General features: G+C 49.3%; 8 protein-coding genes across 8 annotated transcripts; 3 read left to right on the top strand and 5 right to left on the bottom strand.

Moving 5' to 3' along the window:
• Positions 1–201: 201 nt before the first annotated feature.
• N7487_008246 (DUF4246 domain-containing protein) lies at positions 202–2,250 on the bottom strand (the record flags this gene model as incomplete). Its single annotated transcript, XM_056875976.1, has 4 exons — positions 202–768; positions 832–1,869; positions 1,923–2,004; positions 2,060–2,250. 4 exons carry the CDS (start codon positions 2,248–2,250, stop codon positions 202–204), a joined length of 1,878 nt encoding a protein of 625 aa, XP_056728164.1.
• Positions 2,251–2,929: 679 nt separating this feature from the next.
• N7487_008245 (TMEM53 family protein) lies at positions 2,930–3,781 on the bottom strand (the record flags this gene model as incomplete). Its single annotated transcript, XM_056875975.1, has 1 exon — positions 2,930–3,781. One exon carries the CDS (start codon positions 3,779–3,781, stop codon positions 2,930–2,932), a length of 852 nt encoding a protein of 283 aa, XP_056728163.1.
• A 479-nt stretch (positions 3,782–4,260) lies between these two features.
• Positions 4,261–5,556, bottom strand: N7487_008244 (polyubiquitin-binding protein UFD1; the record flags this gene model as incomplete). Its single annotated transcript, XM_056875974.1, has 3 exons — positions 4,261–5,127; positions 5,184–5,501; positions 5,554–5,556. 3 exons carry the CDS (start codon positions 5,554–5,556, stop codon positions 4,261–4,263), a joined length of 1,188 nt encoding a protein of 395 aa, XP_056728162.1.
• Positions 5,557–5,799: 243 nt separating this feature from the next.
• N7487_008243 (GYF domain-containing protein) lies at positions 5,800–7,131 on the top strand (the record flags this gene model as incomplete). Its single annotated transcript, XM_056875973.1, has 1 exon — positions 5,800–7,131. The coding sequence occupies one exon, from the start codon at positions 5,800–5,802 to the stop codon at positions 7,129–7,131; it is 1,332 nt and encodes a 443-aa protein (XP_056728161.1).
• Positions 7,132–7,382: 251 nt separating this feature from the next.
• rvb2 (RuvB family ATP-dependent DNA helicase reptin) lies at positions 7,383–8,900 on the bottom strand (the record flags this gene model as incomplete). The annotated part of the gene is made up of 3 exons (XM_056875972.1): positions 7,383–8,336; positions 8,394–8,840; positions 8,892–8,900. The coding sequence occupies 3 exons, from the start codon at positions 8,898–8,900 to the stop codon at positions 7,383–7,385; spliced, it is 1,410 nt and encodes a 469-aa protein (XP_056728160.1).
• A 490-nt stretch (positions 8,901–9,390) lies between these two features.
• Positions 9,391–12,666, top strand: N7487_008241 (uncharacterized protein; the record flags this gene model as incomplete). Its single annotated transcript, XM_056875971.1, has 1 exon — positions 9,391–12,666. The coding sequence occupies one exon, from the start codon at positions 9,391–9,393 to the stop codon at positions 12,664–12,666; it is 3,276 nt and encodes a 1,091-aa protein (XP_056728159.1).
• Positions 12,667–12,976: 310 nt separating this feature from the next.
• Positions 12,977–14,234, bottom strand: N7487_008240 (uncharacterized protein; the record flags this gene model as incomplete). Its single annotated transcript, XM_056875970.1, has 7 exons — positions 12,977–13,005; positions 13,068–13,371; positions 13,470–13,665; positions 13,759–13,883; positions 13,955–13,994; positions 14,050–14,143; positions 14,207–14,234. 7 exons carry the CDS (start codon positions 14,232–14,234, stop codon positions 12,977–12,979), a joined length of 816 nt encoding a protein of 271 aa, XP_056728158.1.
• A 640-nt stretch (positions 14,235–14,874) lies between these two features.
• On the top strand, positions 14,875–16,299 carry N7487_008239 (epoxide hydrolase family protein; the record flags this gene model as incomplete). The annotated part of the gene is made up of 4 exons (XM_056875969.1): positions 14,875–15,148; positions 15,205–15,261; positions 15,337–15,534; positions 15,599–16,299. 4 exons carry the CDS (start codon positions 14,875–14,877, stop codon positions 16,297–16,299), a joined length of 1,230 nt encoding a protein of 409 aa, XP_056728157.1.
• Between the last annotated feature and the right edge of the window lie 192 nt (positions 16,300–16,491).

The following is a 16,491-nucleotide window of genomic DNA, read 5'->3' as shown; positions in this document are numbered from 1 at the left end:
ATGAATGGCATAGCGCGGCGATTTAATATCATCTTTACCTAATTATTCTTTTTTGTAGCACGTAGCAGGACTATCAACTACAGGACCTTGGGTCCCCCAAAACAGCTCAGCACGTAAACATCACCAAGGAAAAAGAAAACAAAATTCCATTTTTTAAACAAAAGCTGAAACGAAAAAAAAAAAAAAAGAAATCACAGCCAATTAAAGCATCAAAACATTTGACTCAAAAGCCACATGCTGATAGCGAGTAAACTCCGCGACTTCCTGCAAAACCTTTAGCCTCGTCTCCATGGCCTCCTCCAGACTCATCGGCATATCACCCTTGGACTTCATATTATCGAGCGCTAGCTTTTGCAAGCCCTCCTTGACATCTTCCCCAGCAGGCATCTCTTTAGTCCAATCCAAACGCTGCGGCGGGACATTGGCCGTAGAGATGATACGGATGTTAGGATCGACAAGGAAAAACACCAGGGCGCGCGCGTGTCCAGGCTTAGTCTTGTCTATCAACTCGAAGCGCGTGAACTTGTGTTCTACAGTGCTCGGGTACATTATGACTCGGCCTACGTTGCCGCATATCGAACCCGGGTATTGGATGGCCGGCTCGCCGTTTTGCATACCGAAGACTTGTCGCAGCCAGATGAAATCGTTTGGCTCGTGCTCGATTTCAGTGAGCGTGTCAGATTCTACCATGTTGCGGAATTGCATGGTGGGATCGACTACATTGGTGTGGTCGTATGCTATGAATGCCGCGGCGCAGATGTGCTCGTTCTGGTTTATGTTTTTCATTATTACCAAGTACTGTGGGGGGTTTATAGGAGGCTTTGAACTCACCATGGTGCCCTCGACATGCCAGTCTGTCTCAAAACTTGGATTGTCCGGGGTTAGATCAACGCCTAGAAGACGTGTAATCACCTGCAGTCCACGATCCTTGTAGTCCCGGTTGAGGTCGACGCCTCGTTCAATCCGAACGGCGCTGGGCAAGTCCTCCGGCAGTTTGTCCATCAACCAGGGTGGCACTGCCCAGGGAATGAACTTGCCTGCGTCGGGTTGGATAGCACGGAAGTTCTCCATTCTCCACTTCTCTGTGCGCTCCTCAAACTCACTCTGTGCCTCCTTTGGATGAATCCGAGGTGCCTGGGCAGCGACTTCCTTTGGGACTGGGTAATATTCCGCCTTACGATACTCGATTCGGGCTCGAGAATGGAGCATGTCCTTGAGGGGAGTCAAAGTTGCGTTCCACTGGGGAACGATACGATTGAAAATCTGCTCGAGCATCTTGTAGAGGTTCCGATGTTTGACTGGGTGCAGGTTGTTGATGTATGAGGCTATGTGCCATTGTCCATCATCGCCGAGTTCCCAGTCCGAGGGAAGGACCTGGTATTTCCGGCTGTAGGGCCGAACCTTGATATCTGCGCGGGACAAGACACGCCAGGCAATGTCTTCTCTGGTTATTCCAGTCTCTTTGGGAACTGGGATCACTTCGCCCTTGCCGATGTACTTGAGGGCGTCATCGAGCCCAATGATCCTGTCGGTGAGAATGCGGGTCCTGCCGTAAAGAAGCGGGTACAATGCCATGGAAATGAGGTCACGCTCTTGGCTTAGCATGCCTGGATGGAAGTACTGCATCGGTTCTAGATCGTACTCTAGTACCGAGAACAGGGATCTCATCTCTCGAAAGATCGAGTCAGGCAGGCTTGTGTCGGACTTGGTCACATCGCCGTTGTACAGGGCGACTACCTCTGTGGTTTCGTAAATCATGGCTTTGAATTGAAGCTCGTCAATGATCCATTCAGCCATGTTGAGCGTGATGTCTTTGCCACTGTTCATGGCGGCCTTTTTCCACTTATCTTGTATGGCTGGCTCAAAGATCTGAAAAGATTTTAGCGGAACGATCAGTATCAGTTGTATTGAGAACAAGTGACCTTTTCCCACCACTCAGGAATATCAGTCAGGTCCTCCATGAACTCTACCATATGCATCTCACGGAGGGTCAAGACGGGCAGGCTATGAGAATCGTCAGCATTGAGCCCCTTTCGGGTCTTGGGGACTCTGCACTTACTCCACGTATCCCGCTTGGATGTCTCTATCATCCAGCGCAGATGGAAACATACTCCGACTTTCGACACCGTAGATGTTTTTCTCCATCGGAGCAAAGTCTAGCGGCCGGTTGAATCCCGGAAGAGCGAAGCGGTAGTCTTTCCCTTCCTTGGACTCGAGGAAGCTCGGGTCGTGGGATTGGTGTTGGAACATTGCTGCGTTTAGTCAAGAACAATATACCAAAGCAAAGTTCTGAGGGGTGATATGGTGATTGGGTGATCTATATTGCTCGGTCCGAATAACACAGGGCCAATGCAGAGCGCCAAAACCTGCTTGAACGAGGTCTATTTTGCAATGGTCTGCACAATACCAGACATCAAAATCAAACCAAGTGAGCAATAACCATTGAAATGGGAAAATATTGAAACAAACCAAACTAAGGACACTTAAAATGAGGGCCAGCGTAATGATGCAGGGGTGTCGTCGCCTTTGATTATAGGGTATATCGCAATGGTTGATGCTTTCCAGACGGGACCTGCGGAACTTGGTTCCGGGCCTTTCAGCACCTTGGCTCTAACAAATCGGCATATGCACAAGTGAGCTTGAGGTATCAGTCATAGTGATTCAATCCAATGGCCATGGAATTGCAAAACCTTGCTGTATGGTTGAAGCATGAAGTCAATTGACCTTTAAAGGTTCGATGGAAGTGAATTCCTTTTCTTTGCGCTTATATAGTCACGGGCAGAAGGCTTGACGAACCCAAAAAATATATTCATGCATGGAGCCAAGTAGATGGATATGATTGCCGCATAGCATGATATGTATCATGTAACACTCTAGTGTTTCCCAGGCCAAAACAAAACCGAAATGCGAAGAGAAAAGAAATTGATGATCACACCGACACCAAAGCTCCCAAGTACTCTCTGACAATGCCCCAATACCGATCGGGCTCGGCTCTCATATGCCCAACGTGAGGGGAGCTCTTGAACACTTCACGGCGAACCACCCACCCCTCAGCCTCAGTATTTGCCGCATGAGATTCCACATCACGCCAGTCCACCAAATCATCCGTGTCTGAGTAGATATAACATCGACGGAGAGTCCCGTCTGGGTTAGCCGCGCGCACCAAAGAGGTATCATTGACGAGCTCCCGCGCAGAGGAAATAGGATCCGGAAAGACGGAGAAGGAATGGATCAACTTGAAGAGAACCAAGAAAACGACAAGCAAGCTTTTGCCAAGTAGTCGCAAGATCCACATCTGCGGAAGTGCAAAGGAGAAAGCCTTGAGTCCCGCTCGTAGGCTGGGACTTCCCGGTGCGCTATCTAGGATCATTGCCGATATGGGCAATGGAGTCCCTGTGGCATTCTTCCAAGCTTGTAATAGGTTTGTCGTGCTCGACATGCCTCCATTCGAGAAAAAGTGCACAAATACTGGATTCTCAGGGGTCACTAGACCGCGCATTGCTTCCACGGCTGGGGCGACGCGAGCTCTCCGGGTCTCGGCCCCGAGGCGCCAGATGAAGTCACTTGATGAGCTTCTGACGAATATAATTCGAGCTGATGGTACTAGCCGTCTGTACTCGATCACATATTTGGCTAGGGCGCGCGGGGGTGCATTCATCCAAAAAGCAATGAATATTACTGGCCGATCCGTCTTCTCGCTGGGGTTGGGCGGGTCTTGGAGATAGACTGAAGGGGCCAGTCTGATAAATGCTGCCAAAGGGTTTCCAACTATTGTGGCCATGATGCAACCCCAAGTACCTGGTGTGAGATCGATAGCGTAGTCCAGTTTTTGGCCGTGGACGGCGATCCTCAGCTTGCCAAGAGCCGTGCGCACTAGCCGAACTATAGGACGCCATTTCTGACCACGAGGATGACTTATCTGCTAGTTAAATCCATGTGCAGCGATACGCATAAGACATGTTTGATTCTTTGGAAGGACATGAGAAAATCCTGAACCCTCGGAATGTTGCAAAAGTCTCCGACGCCCCCAGAGTTGGTATCAAAAGGGCAGCAAAAGAATATCACAGGCTCGAAAACCATGATTAGAAGGCACAGAATGGAACGGCCTACGAGAAATAAGGAGATAATGAGGTTTATTGCAAGGCATTTTATGTGTTCAAGTGAAAGTAAACAACTCCCCAAACGCCAGGTTGAACCTTGCTCTATCTAAAAGCCCAGGAGAATCATGAAAGTGTAGATTTAAATAGATCGTTGCAGACATTAGCGCTTCCCCAAGGTTCGACCAACACCGTCGGACTTTTTAGTATTTGCCTTGCTCTTTTGGCCTTCAGCATCACTTCCCGAGGGGGTGGCAGAGCCGGACAGGTCCTTTCGCTTCCCACGCAAAGTTTGTCCGATGCCTTGGAACTTTGGCTGGTCGTCTGGTACAACTAGACCATTCTCATCACGGGGCTTCACAGGTTTGATTGCATAACCGAAGAAGAGCTGATTGGGCGGGAGTCGAAGTGGTTGAGGGCCGTTGGTTCTTCGGGTCGGAGGTGGATGCGAGGGATTTGAGGAACCTGGAGTAGGAGTGGAGGGGTTAGGGGTTGGGGCCTTGCTGCCCTTTTTAGCATTCAGACGCTGTCCTCCGGACAAGAAGTTGGATGATGCCGCACGGGCACCTGTGGCAGCATCGGTGGCATCGGGGGCAATGGCGGGGTAGTTGATCGATTGGGCCATAGTGCCATGGGGGTGTAATAGTCCACCCGCTGGAAGCTTTCCACCGCTAATGACACTACCCGGCGTGCTGGTCCCGCTTGCCCGCTGTGGTTCTTCGAATCCAACCGGTGCGGCGAAATCAACCTCCAAGTCGGTCTCTAGAACAGACACAGCATTCTTACTCCCAGAGGGTTTTGTCTCTAGAACTGCCATCTCATATACTTGATCGTTGTATGAAAAAGTGAAGACGTCGCCTTTGGAAAGGCATGAGAAATTCCGGAAGGCGTTTTCTAGCACAGCTTTGGGGTCACTGATGTCGAGGAAGGATGTTGACTGTGCTTGGAGTTTGATAAACTGGCCGGGAGGGAGGTCTGTCGATTTGATTTGAAGAAGGTCGCCAGGTTCAAGTAGTAATGTTTGCATCAGCTGTAGAGAACCGAGTCTTAGTACAATCACAACGCATTCGAGTTTGTCTTACTCACCCAGAATGGCAAATAGATTTTTCCCTCTTCGGCAATGAATTCGAGGACACCCGCGTGTGTCATCCTCTCTTTTGCACCATTATGAAGCTCAAACAACATCGGATAGGTAATGTGAAGTCGAGTAAGCTTGTCCAATGCGCTGGGAGGCATGATAACTTTGCCACCATGGTTCACATTCTCTCTTTCGGGGCCAGGAAGCATCGCCACTGGATAGCAGCGATAGTATTCATCGAAGCGACGAGATGTAGCACCCGGGCGAGGCATGCCGGCACCTAGGACTCCGTCCATGGGGTCGTCCGACCAATAACCGGGTCGGTACTAGAGCTGTTAGTTACAAAAGTAAAGATTGAGAGAGTTCAAGTTGATTCACCATATCGAATTCTTTGAGTTGAAAGGAATAAAGATGGGTAAAGAGAAAGGTGTTAGTGAGACCGGGTTTAATTGAGGTACAATGCCGCTCTCTGGATCGCCATCAGTGACGCAGTTCGCTCCGCCATGATTTTCCGCTCCGACCCCGGACAAGGAAATCAGCTCTCTCTGAGGCGGTTTAACCTTCAATTTTGCGCAACATTGTCTTTCTCATTTGTTTTCAACCGAAATTCCCAACCAAAGCGCCATGTCGAGCTCATTGCCACGACCTAAGCGCGCAGGCGAAGATTTCGCTAGTACCAGCTACAATGACGACGGCGAGGATTCCTCAGAACACAAGAAGCCCCGCTTCGACCTTCGCAACCCCTCAGCTCTTGCAGCTGATGCGCCCGAAGAAGACGCAGTACTAGACGCCGACGAAATCGGTAGACGCGGACAGAGAGTAAGACGCAAGGCGGTCAATCTTGAGGGTTACGATTCGGACAGCGAGAACGAGGGATTTTCTGCGCGCACAGAAGAGAAATCTAAGCGCAAGCAAGCCAAGGATGACGCGGATGATGATGATATGTTTGCCGAGCTACAAGAAGACTTCGGCGAAGAGGAAGTCGATGGCGACGAGATTATCAACAAAAACAAAAAGTCTGTCCGCTTCCTACGAGACGACGAGATTGAGGGCCAAGTTGCTTCTTCAAAAGGCGGAGGAGCGCTTCATGTCGATCTGAGCAAGGGTGGAGCCCAAATTGATGAAGAGGAAGATGGCAGTGATAGTGAAGTTGGGGAAGAGGAACGCGCACGAGTCGACGAAGAGGTGGACGAGGAACTTGGCGCGGGTGGAAAGAAAAAGCACGCACCTCTCCTAGATGCCTTCAACATGCGAACAGAACAAGAGGAGGGTCGATTTGACGACCAGGGCAACTATGTCCGCAAAGCAGTAGACCCCGACGCAGCCTACGACTCGTGGTTGGAGGGTGTTTCTAAGAAGGATATCAAGAAGGCCAAGGAGGCTGCCGAGCAACGCGACGCAGAACGCAAACAGAAGGACCGAATGAACGACAGCATTTTGACAGCGGATGTGCTGAGGACGATCATCACCCACCTCGAAGGCGGCGAAACCATACTCGAGGCACTGGCCCGACTAGGAAAGGGCCTTCGCCGAAAGCCTAAGTGGCAAAACAAGAAGAACAAGAAGAACGCCGTCGAGGATGTCGAGATGACAGATGAGGACCCTAGTGAGGTGGCCCGGAAGAAGGCAATCGATGATATCACTGGCGCCGCCGATATCTTGATGAGCCGCGGTCAAATGGATATCTATGACACAAAGCGCGATACTCTCACACGGCAGTACCGTAACGACACAGGTGAGGACTGGGTTGACCCTCCTGCCAACGGAGTGACTCAGCAAAGTCCAGCGATGTGGGAATATCGGTGGTCAGACGCTAGAGATGGAGGGGATGCCCATGGGCCATATGATAGTGCGATGATGGACTCATGGAAGAATGCGGGTTACTTTGGAGAAGGTGTTGAGTTCCGTCAAGTTGGAGATTCAGGACCGTGGAGCGGCACTGTCAATTTCTTGTAACATCATTCCCCCCATACCAATTACGATATTGCTTTGGCTACACAAAATACCATTGATGAATGAAATATTAATATCAGATCCTCCAGATCAGAGGACTGCAATTGAATCTCAAAGGCCAAATCACCTCAACAAGCGCCAATCCTATCATACATCGTTTGATGCAACAAAAAATAAAAATCAAGATCCAGTGTAGTTTTTTCGACCCGCTTAACTGCCCACCGAATAGCCCAGTACTAAAACATGTAACGCAATTAAGAAAGCTCCATGGCGTCACCATTGGTAGCAGCAGTGAAGCTAACGGTACCTTGGTCACCGATGAAACGCTGTTCATATTGATTGACGAACTTGACACTCCGAGCAGGGTCGTAGAACAATCGGAAGCTGCGCTGGACGTCATCAACACTAACCTCCTTGGCCTTGCGTTTTTGACTCAAGAGATGCGAAGTAGTAATGATGTTGCTGGCATAACGCAGGTTCGACTCCTGGCCAATCTTGGTGAGAAGGGCGAGAGCATCAGGCGAAAGATCGATCTCCTCTTCCTGTGCTCGGATGGCGAGGATTTGACGGATCTCGTCACCAGAGTACATCTGTGTGCTGACGATAACAACCCGATCGAGGAAGTCAAGGGGTAGGCCGTGAGGAGAGGTGTAGGTGGTTCCGCGGATGCGTGACTGGCCGCGATTGCTAGCCATGATGACGATAGGGGCCAACTCAGCCTCAAGGGCACGGTTGATGTAGGAGTAACACTCGATATCGAGCATGTGAACCTCATCGATGAACAGGACACCGGGAATAATCTCTGCTTTGCCCTCTTCCTTCCACTCAGCCACCTTGGTATTGATTTGGTCCCGAACTTCACTCCGAATCTCACCCGTATCGCCGGAGAAGAGGGCCAGGAAGCCTTGTGAACGCGAGTTAATGACGTCGATCTCGTGGAGGCTGACGGTGTGGACGATCTCCTTGCGAACTTGAAGCTCGCCTTCGGGGCATTGGACAAACTTGGTATCGGCGCCCATGGCGTCGTAGTCTCGAGAGCGTGCGTATGACCGACCGAGCTTCGTGATCTTGCCGGAGGACTTGTCGATCGAGATCACATCTCCTGCCATTACTCGTTCCTTGGTCATCGAATCAATCATCTTGGTTCCCATGTCGTAAATCGTTTCCATGTCCGTAGTCTTGATCGTGAGCTTTCCTTGTTTATTGCCCTGGGAGTAGTCAGTATCCAATGCTATTAATTCTTTCCACGTAGTGAGTCCACTCACACCAGTAACACTCCGGTCAATTTGAATCTCCACAACTTCACCCTCAATGATTTCGCTCTCTTCCTTAATGCGCACACCGATGGACTTCCGGAATGCCTGAATCAGGGCTTCTGTCTTCGACATCTCCATTGAGAAAATCTCAGAAGCAGCAAGCATGGTGAAAGGTACATCCGGTCCGAGAGATTGTGCCATGCCCATTGCAATTGCTGTCTTTCCAGTGCTAGGAGGTCCTGCGATCAGAACGGCGCGACCGGCAATCTTGCCTTCCCTCACCATCTGCAAAATCACTGCGGCGGCCTTGCGGGCCTTCTCCTGACCCACAAGGCCTTGAGATGATGTCCGAGGTTGAAGAGTGTCTGCATCGACACCGAGGCCTCTGATATGCGAATGGGCGGCGATGAGGTTCAGTCCCCGGAGCTCCTTGCCCTCTGCGATAGTCGAGATTGGCTATTTTGGTGTCAGCAACCATGGAAATATCATAGAAGAATTGTAACTCACTACAGCCATATTTGAAAATTTCCAGAGGGAAATGTATTTTAATCTGGAAGATTATGTTGGTAAAATGCGCCGAAGCTCTAGAAAATCAAAAGAAGAGAGAGAGCCAGGGCAGATCGCAGATCGAAGTGCTCCGTTACCGCCCGGCAGAATAATCGCTCAAAGAAACGGGGAATCCGTTTGACTTCATTTCCACTTCTTGTTTTTGCGTCACTTGACCCAGTTTCACAAATTTGGTGCTTGTCACATCTTCGATCTGACGTGTCCGGTTTCCTTCACTTCGTCAGGGGGAATCGACTAGGCATTTCAACAATACCTACCCCCTAAAAAGTACCGTACCTCACAGAAAGTTTTCGCGTGGGGAACGCGTTAATATTGCGTCTTAAGCGTTCCGTTCTAGGATTTCGTGCACACTACATCTCACAGCTATTCTCCGAGGTACCGCACTTCTGTTTTGTTGCAAATACGATGAGTATTTTGCAATACAGTCATTTCAGGGAATATGGCCAGCAGAATGGATGTTGACTCTCCCAACTCCAATACTCCCAAGCGACTCGGGGGCCGATTATCACTTGCACCCCAAACTAAAGCGCAAGATCCTCGGCTTGCCGGTACTGTTAGGCAATCAGTTGATCCCCAATCGTCAAATGCCCAGCAGGCACATTTAAACCTCCCCGCAAATCCCGCTTTCATCCAGAAACTTCCTGCAAAATCGCTCCCCCAGGTGCCTGTACTCTCGACCTCTAACAGCGCACCGGGCCCTACTTCCACGTACAACCAAAGTGCACCCAGTCGCCCAGGCGCGTCGTTGATATCAGATTTGATCAACTCATTGATCAAGGTGAACAAGTGCGAGGAAGAAAAAGAGAGACTCCAAAAGGAAATAGCTTCTATTACCAAAAACCTACAGAGGGCGAAGCAGTCTCCACAATTTCCGAGTGTCATCACCCTCTTCCAGCAACAGCTCGACGCGGCCAAAGATGAATTAGCCAACCATGTCAAGTCGATCACCCAGCATCGATCACTCTCCAATCAAGCGCAGAATAATTTAAATTCGACATTGTCGCAGTTCAAGCCCCAACCACAGCTCGAAAGCATACCTGGGAGGGTCGAGAAGCCGGAGTCCACAATAAACGGAATGGGGCAAGGCCGTGGCCCAACCAACAAAGATGATAATCCAACACAAGTGGATACCGGAATCGAAAGACTCCAAATGGAAATGCGAGGCCGGGACCAAAATATCGCTGAAATCGATGGAAAGCTGAAAGAAGTGCAGCATGCCCTCGAGAACCCCAAGGGATTGGAGGAGGCACTGGAATATATTCAAAGGATTGCAAACTCAGTCGCTCATCAATCTAAATGGAAGGGTCAATTCATGGACAAAATGTCAAGCCTTGAAGTCGAACTAAAGGTTGCCGACAAGGAGCTTGATGACAAGATTTCTATTATCAAGAAGATGGTCGATACCGTCGAGGAAGAAGTGAAAGTTTCCAACCAGCAGCTAGAGACCAACATTTCGGATCTTGGCTGCACACTGAGAACTACGAATGACCAGCTTCAGGGCAAGCTTTCTTCCATTGAAACCGATGTCAAGTCGCTCAGTACCGCGCAACTTAATTTCAAAAATAGCGCGTCGACTCGTGTTTCACAAATTGAGACTGACCTGGAGGCTCAAAGGAAGCAAACCACAGAGCAGATCACCGCCCAAGAAACCCTTCTGGCCTCACTCAGGACCCAACAACAAAACCTTGATAACAGCGGCCGGGTCTCATCAGAAAAAACTCCTATTCCCCATAGTGGAGTGCTTACGAGAGTAGCATCTCTGGAAAAGAAAGTGCAAAACCAAGCAGACCTCCTTAACAACATCAAGAACCTTCATCATGACGTGGATGTCATCCGTGTGGGTGAGTTGAACTCTTTACGCCAGGAACAAGAGTCGCGCCAAACGTCACTTGAAACCAAACAAAACGACACTTTAAAAAAGGTGGAGGACCTGACCAGGAAATCTGAGGAAATGACAAATACTCAGACGACACTCGATACGGCCCTTAGCCAATTTAGGGTGTCCTTGCCAGCGAACCTTGAGCAGATCAAAAGCCATGTCCAAAGTGGGCTAGATGAATTCGAGACCCGCCTTGCTCCAGTCTCCGGCCTTCCTCAAGCTCTAATAAAGTGCGAGAGTAAAATCGACACTGTCAACAGGGCCATTCGCTCACTAGAAACACGATACTCTAATATTACTACAGGCGACTTAGTCAATTCCATGGCACATGCTATGCAGCAAATGTACCCCTCTGTTGATCAACTGAGTCAACATTTGACGGCCTACCAAACTGACGTTGAAGCCAGACTTTCTGCACTCAAGAAAGACGCAGATGCGCTCAAGGTTGACACAGAATCGTTCAAGGCAGATACAAACCAATTCAAGGCAGATACCCAAAAGGCTCAGGCAGACGCACAAAAAGTCCAGCCTAACGCAGAGAGGTCTGAGGCAGCACAGGTCTCACCCGAACAGCTCCAGAATTTGACTCAGATGCCGATTTTGCTCCAACAGGTCAAAGACCTCTCCAATAAGCTTGCACCGATCGAGGTGCTCATCAAGGAACATAGTGTTGAGTTGCAGAGAAACCTTGAACTGCGGAGCGAATTACAAAACCAAGTCACGGCTCAATACGACGCCATCGAAGGCATTTCTGAAAAGGCCGATGACCAGGATGTAGAGATTGGAAAAATCACCGAGTCCACGCAACATATTAGTTCATTGATCAGCAAGGTTGATGCTCACATCTCGCAACTCCAAGAGGTTCGACAAACGGTTGATGAGTTAACCAAAGGCACGGCAAAGACAGACGTTACCGCGAGTGATAGTCTTAAGAAGATCTGGCCACGACTGGAAAAGCTGGAAAGTCGGAGCAGTATCGAAGATAAAGTACTTGACGAACTCCGGGGACAACTGAAAGACATGGAAAGCCAGAACACTACAGCGGATCAAGGTCTTAATGACGTTCGGGAAAAGCTGCAAGACCTGAAAGATCGCAACGCAAAGGAAAGTAAGGATTTTGGCAAACTCCGGGATCAGTTGAAAGCCCTTGAAGACCGGGAACCACAGGTCTCGTTGGAGAAATTCAATGAGCAGGGGGATGAAGTAAAGATGTACATTAAGCGCCTGAGAAGCGCTGAAGACATTTTCAAAGCCCTTGCAGGAGGAGCTAAAGTCTCTCATGTTATCCGCAAAATGGAGGCGGAGGAGAGCACCGATGGGAAGGAAACTCCTCAGCCCCAACCGAATGGTCATGCTTTCACCCCAAGGCCGACGGCAACACCAAAGACAGTTCCCATAGGCCCTACTCTAGCTGCATATCAGCCGGTCCAGTCCAGCGTGAAGGGCCAGCCCGACAATTCTACGCCAACCGGTTCGAAGTCCAATCACTCTGCAACGCAAGCTCGTCAGCCCTCACAGACACCCAGTGGACCCGGCAATAGTCATCCATCGCCATATTCTGGCAAATCCGTTGAGCCCCGTCAGGTTCAACATTTGAAGGGAAAGCGACGGGTGTCCTCTGTAATGGATTCTGATGACGACAGAAACTCAACCGAATCCTCTTCGGTGCTTGAGTCTTCGCCGGCTCCTAGCTCTTCTGCTCCGGTATCTATAACTCAGGGCTCTAGCAAAAAGGAAAGGAAGAAGACGAAGAAGAGAGCGGAGCAGGCAGAAGAGAACCCCAAGGCTTCGAGCAGACCAGGCAAGAAGCGAAAACGAAACAAGCAAGGTGATTGAGTGGGTCCAGAACCGGTCTCATATGACTCGTTCTCCACGACTACGTCGTCTCCCCTCCCCATCACCCTCGAATTACGACTCGCCATGTGACCGATTGATCTCAAAATGAGCCATCTCTGAGGGAACCATCATTAGATGCGTTATCGCCACTTGGTCGATAGGCTCCAAGCCTAGCCAACGATTTGTTATCGAAATCGATATTACTCAGCATACCACTGGGCGAATTATTATTGTACATTTGACTCCTCTACATACGTCTAATTTATAAAGTCACGTGATCAATGCCATACCCCAATTATACTTATCCCAACTATGTCGACCCCAAAAACTTGACCACCGCTATTATCATCAAGTAAGCATAAAAATACTATTAAATAGTGTTGAGAAGAGGGAATAATTACCTTGGCGAAATGCTTCAGGGTTCTCAGAAATGAGCCAGTGACCCGCTTCGACGTCCACAATCTGGGCGTTGGGGAAGAACTTCTTGATAGCTGGCACAGTATCGTCCGAAACGTATTTAGACTTAGTGCCACGAACAAAGAGCGTCGGGCCGTCGTAATGGAGGTTATCAGATTCCTCGAAAGGGAAATCGGCCATATGATCCAACGAGCCGCCGATGACGGATAGTGGCACTCGGAACTTAAGTGTGTTATCTTCCTCGGAGCGTATCAAGTTGGTGAGAAGGAATTGACGGATGGGAAGAGACTGGGGCAGTGTTAGCATGATAAACATTGCCGAAGGGGTGAGTGCTAGTCCCGTCGCTGCGCTTTGTCCCCCTAGTCAGAAAGATCAACACCCCTTACCTCTTCGTAATCCTCGAGAATTTTGTTAGCATCGGATTGCTTTGACACCTTCGCAGCTTCGATTTTCTGCATCCCGCGAACGTATTTGGGGAAATCGCTCTTTAGTGCTGCGTTCACCGGTGCGTTGTCAACGGGGATCAAAGCTGACACCCGTTCGGGGGCGCGCAATGCTACCGCCATTGCGGCTTTGGCACCCCTTCACCAATTGTTAGTATGAGAAGAGAACCCAACATGAATGATTCCTATGTATGCTTGCGCTGCGCTTGGCATCGGGAATGTGATCACATACATGGAATGTCCGATCAAGACGCATTTGTTGAGTTTCTGCCGTTTGATAAACTTCTGCACGTCCTCCGCCATAGCACCGTAATTGTGCTCAGGAGCATGGAAAGAATGGCCATGGTTACGCAGATCCTGTTCAGATATGTTTAGGTCTCTCGGATGACAATTTTTTCATATCTTTCCGGGGACAAGCCGAAACTTACCAGTGCAAAGATCTGGCATTTCAGATCCCGTGCCAAAGCCCTGAATGATATGTAAGAACACAAATTTTTGTTAGATGTTGGGTTACAAAACATACTTGCCGATACTCCTGTTGTTCTGCTTTGATCCAAATAGTCCGTGTAGAATCAGAATGGGGTCTCGGACAGCTTGGCTATTTTCCTCGCCGAAGACTTGATATGCCAGTTCAGACTGGAGCCTACGGGTTGTGGAGAAAGCCCGGAGGCCTGGCATACCACGTGCAGCTGTCCGGAGAGAGAACATATTTCGATCTTCGTGTTCAGAGAATGGCAAGTATCAAGAGTTGGATCCCTGATGATCGGGGAACCTTGGAATACCGCCCGGTCCGCGGGCCGGTTGCTGACTAAGCGAGTTTGTTGGTCCCGGGGCCGGCCTGAGGTCGAGGCCTATCCAAGGGGGTGCCCCAGCCCCGACCCAGGCATAGTTCAACAATTTTAAGCCCCTAAGCATCATGACTGGATTTCTTGTTCCGTCGCTAACTGGCAAGATAGTCTAACGGAAATTTTAATTGTTATAGAGATTGGGGAATATGTTTGCAGGTACAATTGACGTCGACTTGTGGTACTTCAGTTAACAGTTCCTGAGGTTCGCTGGTAAGTGTGTTTCAGGGTACTCTGTTGCGTTGGGCGTACGTGTAGGATATCCCGGGGCATCATGACCGGCGGTGAAGGCTGGGGCGGTTAGGGAAGGCGCAACCCCGCAATTGCCTTGCATGTGCGGAGTACTGCCCAGGTGGGTACATGACCAAAGGTGTCACTGCAAGGTCTGGGCCTCACAACTTCATCTCAAATCTCAAACCTTCCCACCCCACTATCTCTGCTACACTGCCTCATCAAGTAGTTTCTAATATCCATCAAATCAAATCACTTCATTTCACTTCATTATGGCCGATCAACCGAAACCGTACAAGATTTCCGTCCCCGATGAGAGTCTCCAGGACCTTCAGCAACGCCTAGCACTTTCCAAATTCCCTACTCAGCTAGAGTCCTTCGAACAAGATCCTTGGGATTTTGGAACTCCAGTGAAAGAAGTGCAGCGACTCATAGAATATTGGAAGGATGGCTTTGACTGGCGGAAAGCAGAAGCAAAGTTGAATGAGCTGCCCCAATATCAAACCCAGATCGAGGTTGATGGATTTGGTAGTTTGGATATCCACTGTGAGTTTCATGCATGTACTCTGAAGTGTTTAATATTCACAGGGTTCAACATGTAGATGTCCACCAAATCAACACCAACAAGAACGCCATTCCACTGCTTTTCAGCCATGGATGTAAGCATTGATCTCCTCTTCTATAACAATGATCATTTTTCCCATCGCAATACGGTCTCTTATCTCTACATATAGGGCCGGGATCATTCATCGAAGTCACAAAACTGCTACCGATGCTAAAAGGCGACAACAACAGTCCCGCATTCCACGTTGTGGCTCCATCGCTACCCAATTTCGGCTTCTCTTCAGGAGTCACTCGTCGTGGGTTTTGCCTTCAACAATATGCCGAAGCTTTGCACAAGCTCATGATCAAGCTCGGCTATGATCAATATGGTATGACTCGAAACAAGCCGGAATGTACCAGCTACACCGGAAACTAACTTGATTATACGTAAAGTGACTCAGGGTGGAGATTGGGGATTCTGGATCACTAGAACTATCGGTCTACTATACCCCGAGCACTGTCAAGCCTCTCACATCAACATGGTACTGGCCACTCCCCCTCGATTCACCGATAACCCATGGTTAGCCCTGCAGCATGCACTGCTGCCATATAATGACCGGGAAAAGTCAGGCCGCGAAAGGAGTAAATGGTTCGAACACGAAGGTTACGGTTACAACCAGATCCAAAGCACCAAGCCGCAGACCATTGGTGCAGCACTAGAAGATAGCCCTGTTGCCTTGTTAGCTTGGATTTACGAGAAACTCCACGACTGGACAGACGCATATCCCTGGACCGATGACGAAATTCTAACCTGGATATCTGTCTACTGGTTTTCTGCGGCTGGACCCGCAGCTAGTGTCCGCATATACTATGAGGCATTTCACGCTGAGACGGTCAAGGGGAAGTCTTACAAGGACTTGATTTCATATACCCCACATGTGAAGCTGGGAATTGCGCACCTCCCTCATGAAATCTCCGTCATTCCTTGCTCTTGGGCTGCTGGTCTGGGTCCGGTTGTTCAACAGAGCGAGCATGCTCGTGGAGGTCACTTCGCCGCTTGGGAGGTTCCCGAATTTATCATTCAGGACTTGCAAGCCATGTTTAGCAAGAATGGCCCTTGCTATGGGGTTGTTTCAGGCAAAGATGGATACTAACTAACTATGTGATGGTTACTTAGTTACTATTGTGGTGTCTTCGGTGTGATACTTGGATATATATCCTATCGATGTTAGACTTTTTTCACGATAACTTGGCATGTTTTTGCGATTTTTACCTGAGGACAACGGAAGTAGAGATAGAAAGTGGAAAGATTGATTGGTATTGGCTATGGCTGGATATACTTCCTC

This window comes from Penicillium crustosum, assembly GCF_028827405.1.
Source record: "Penicillium crustosum strain IBT 35664 chromosome Unknown utg000003l_segment0_segment0, whole genome shotgun sequence".
NCBI classification, from domain to species: Eukaryota; Fungi; Ascomycota; class Eurotiomycetes; order Eurotiales; family Aspergillaceae; genus Penicillium; species Penicillium crustosum.
This window is presented reverse-complemented; position numbering and strand designations above follow the sequence as displayed.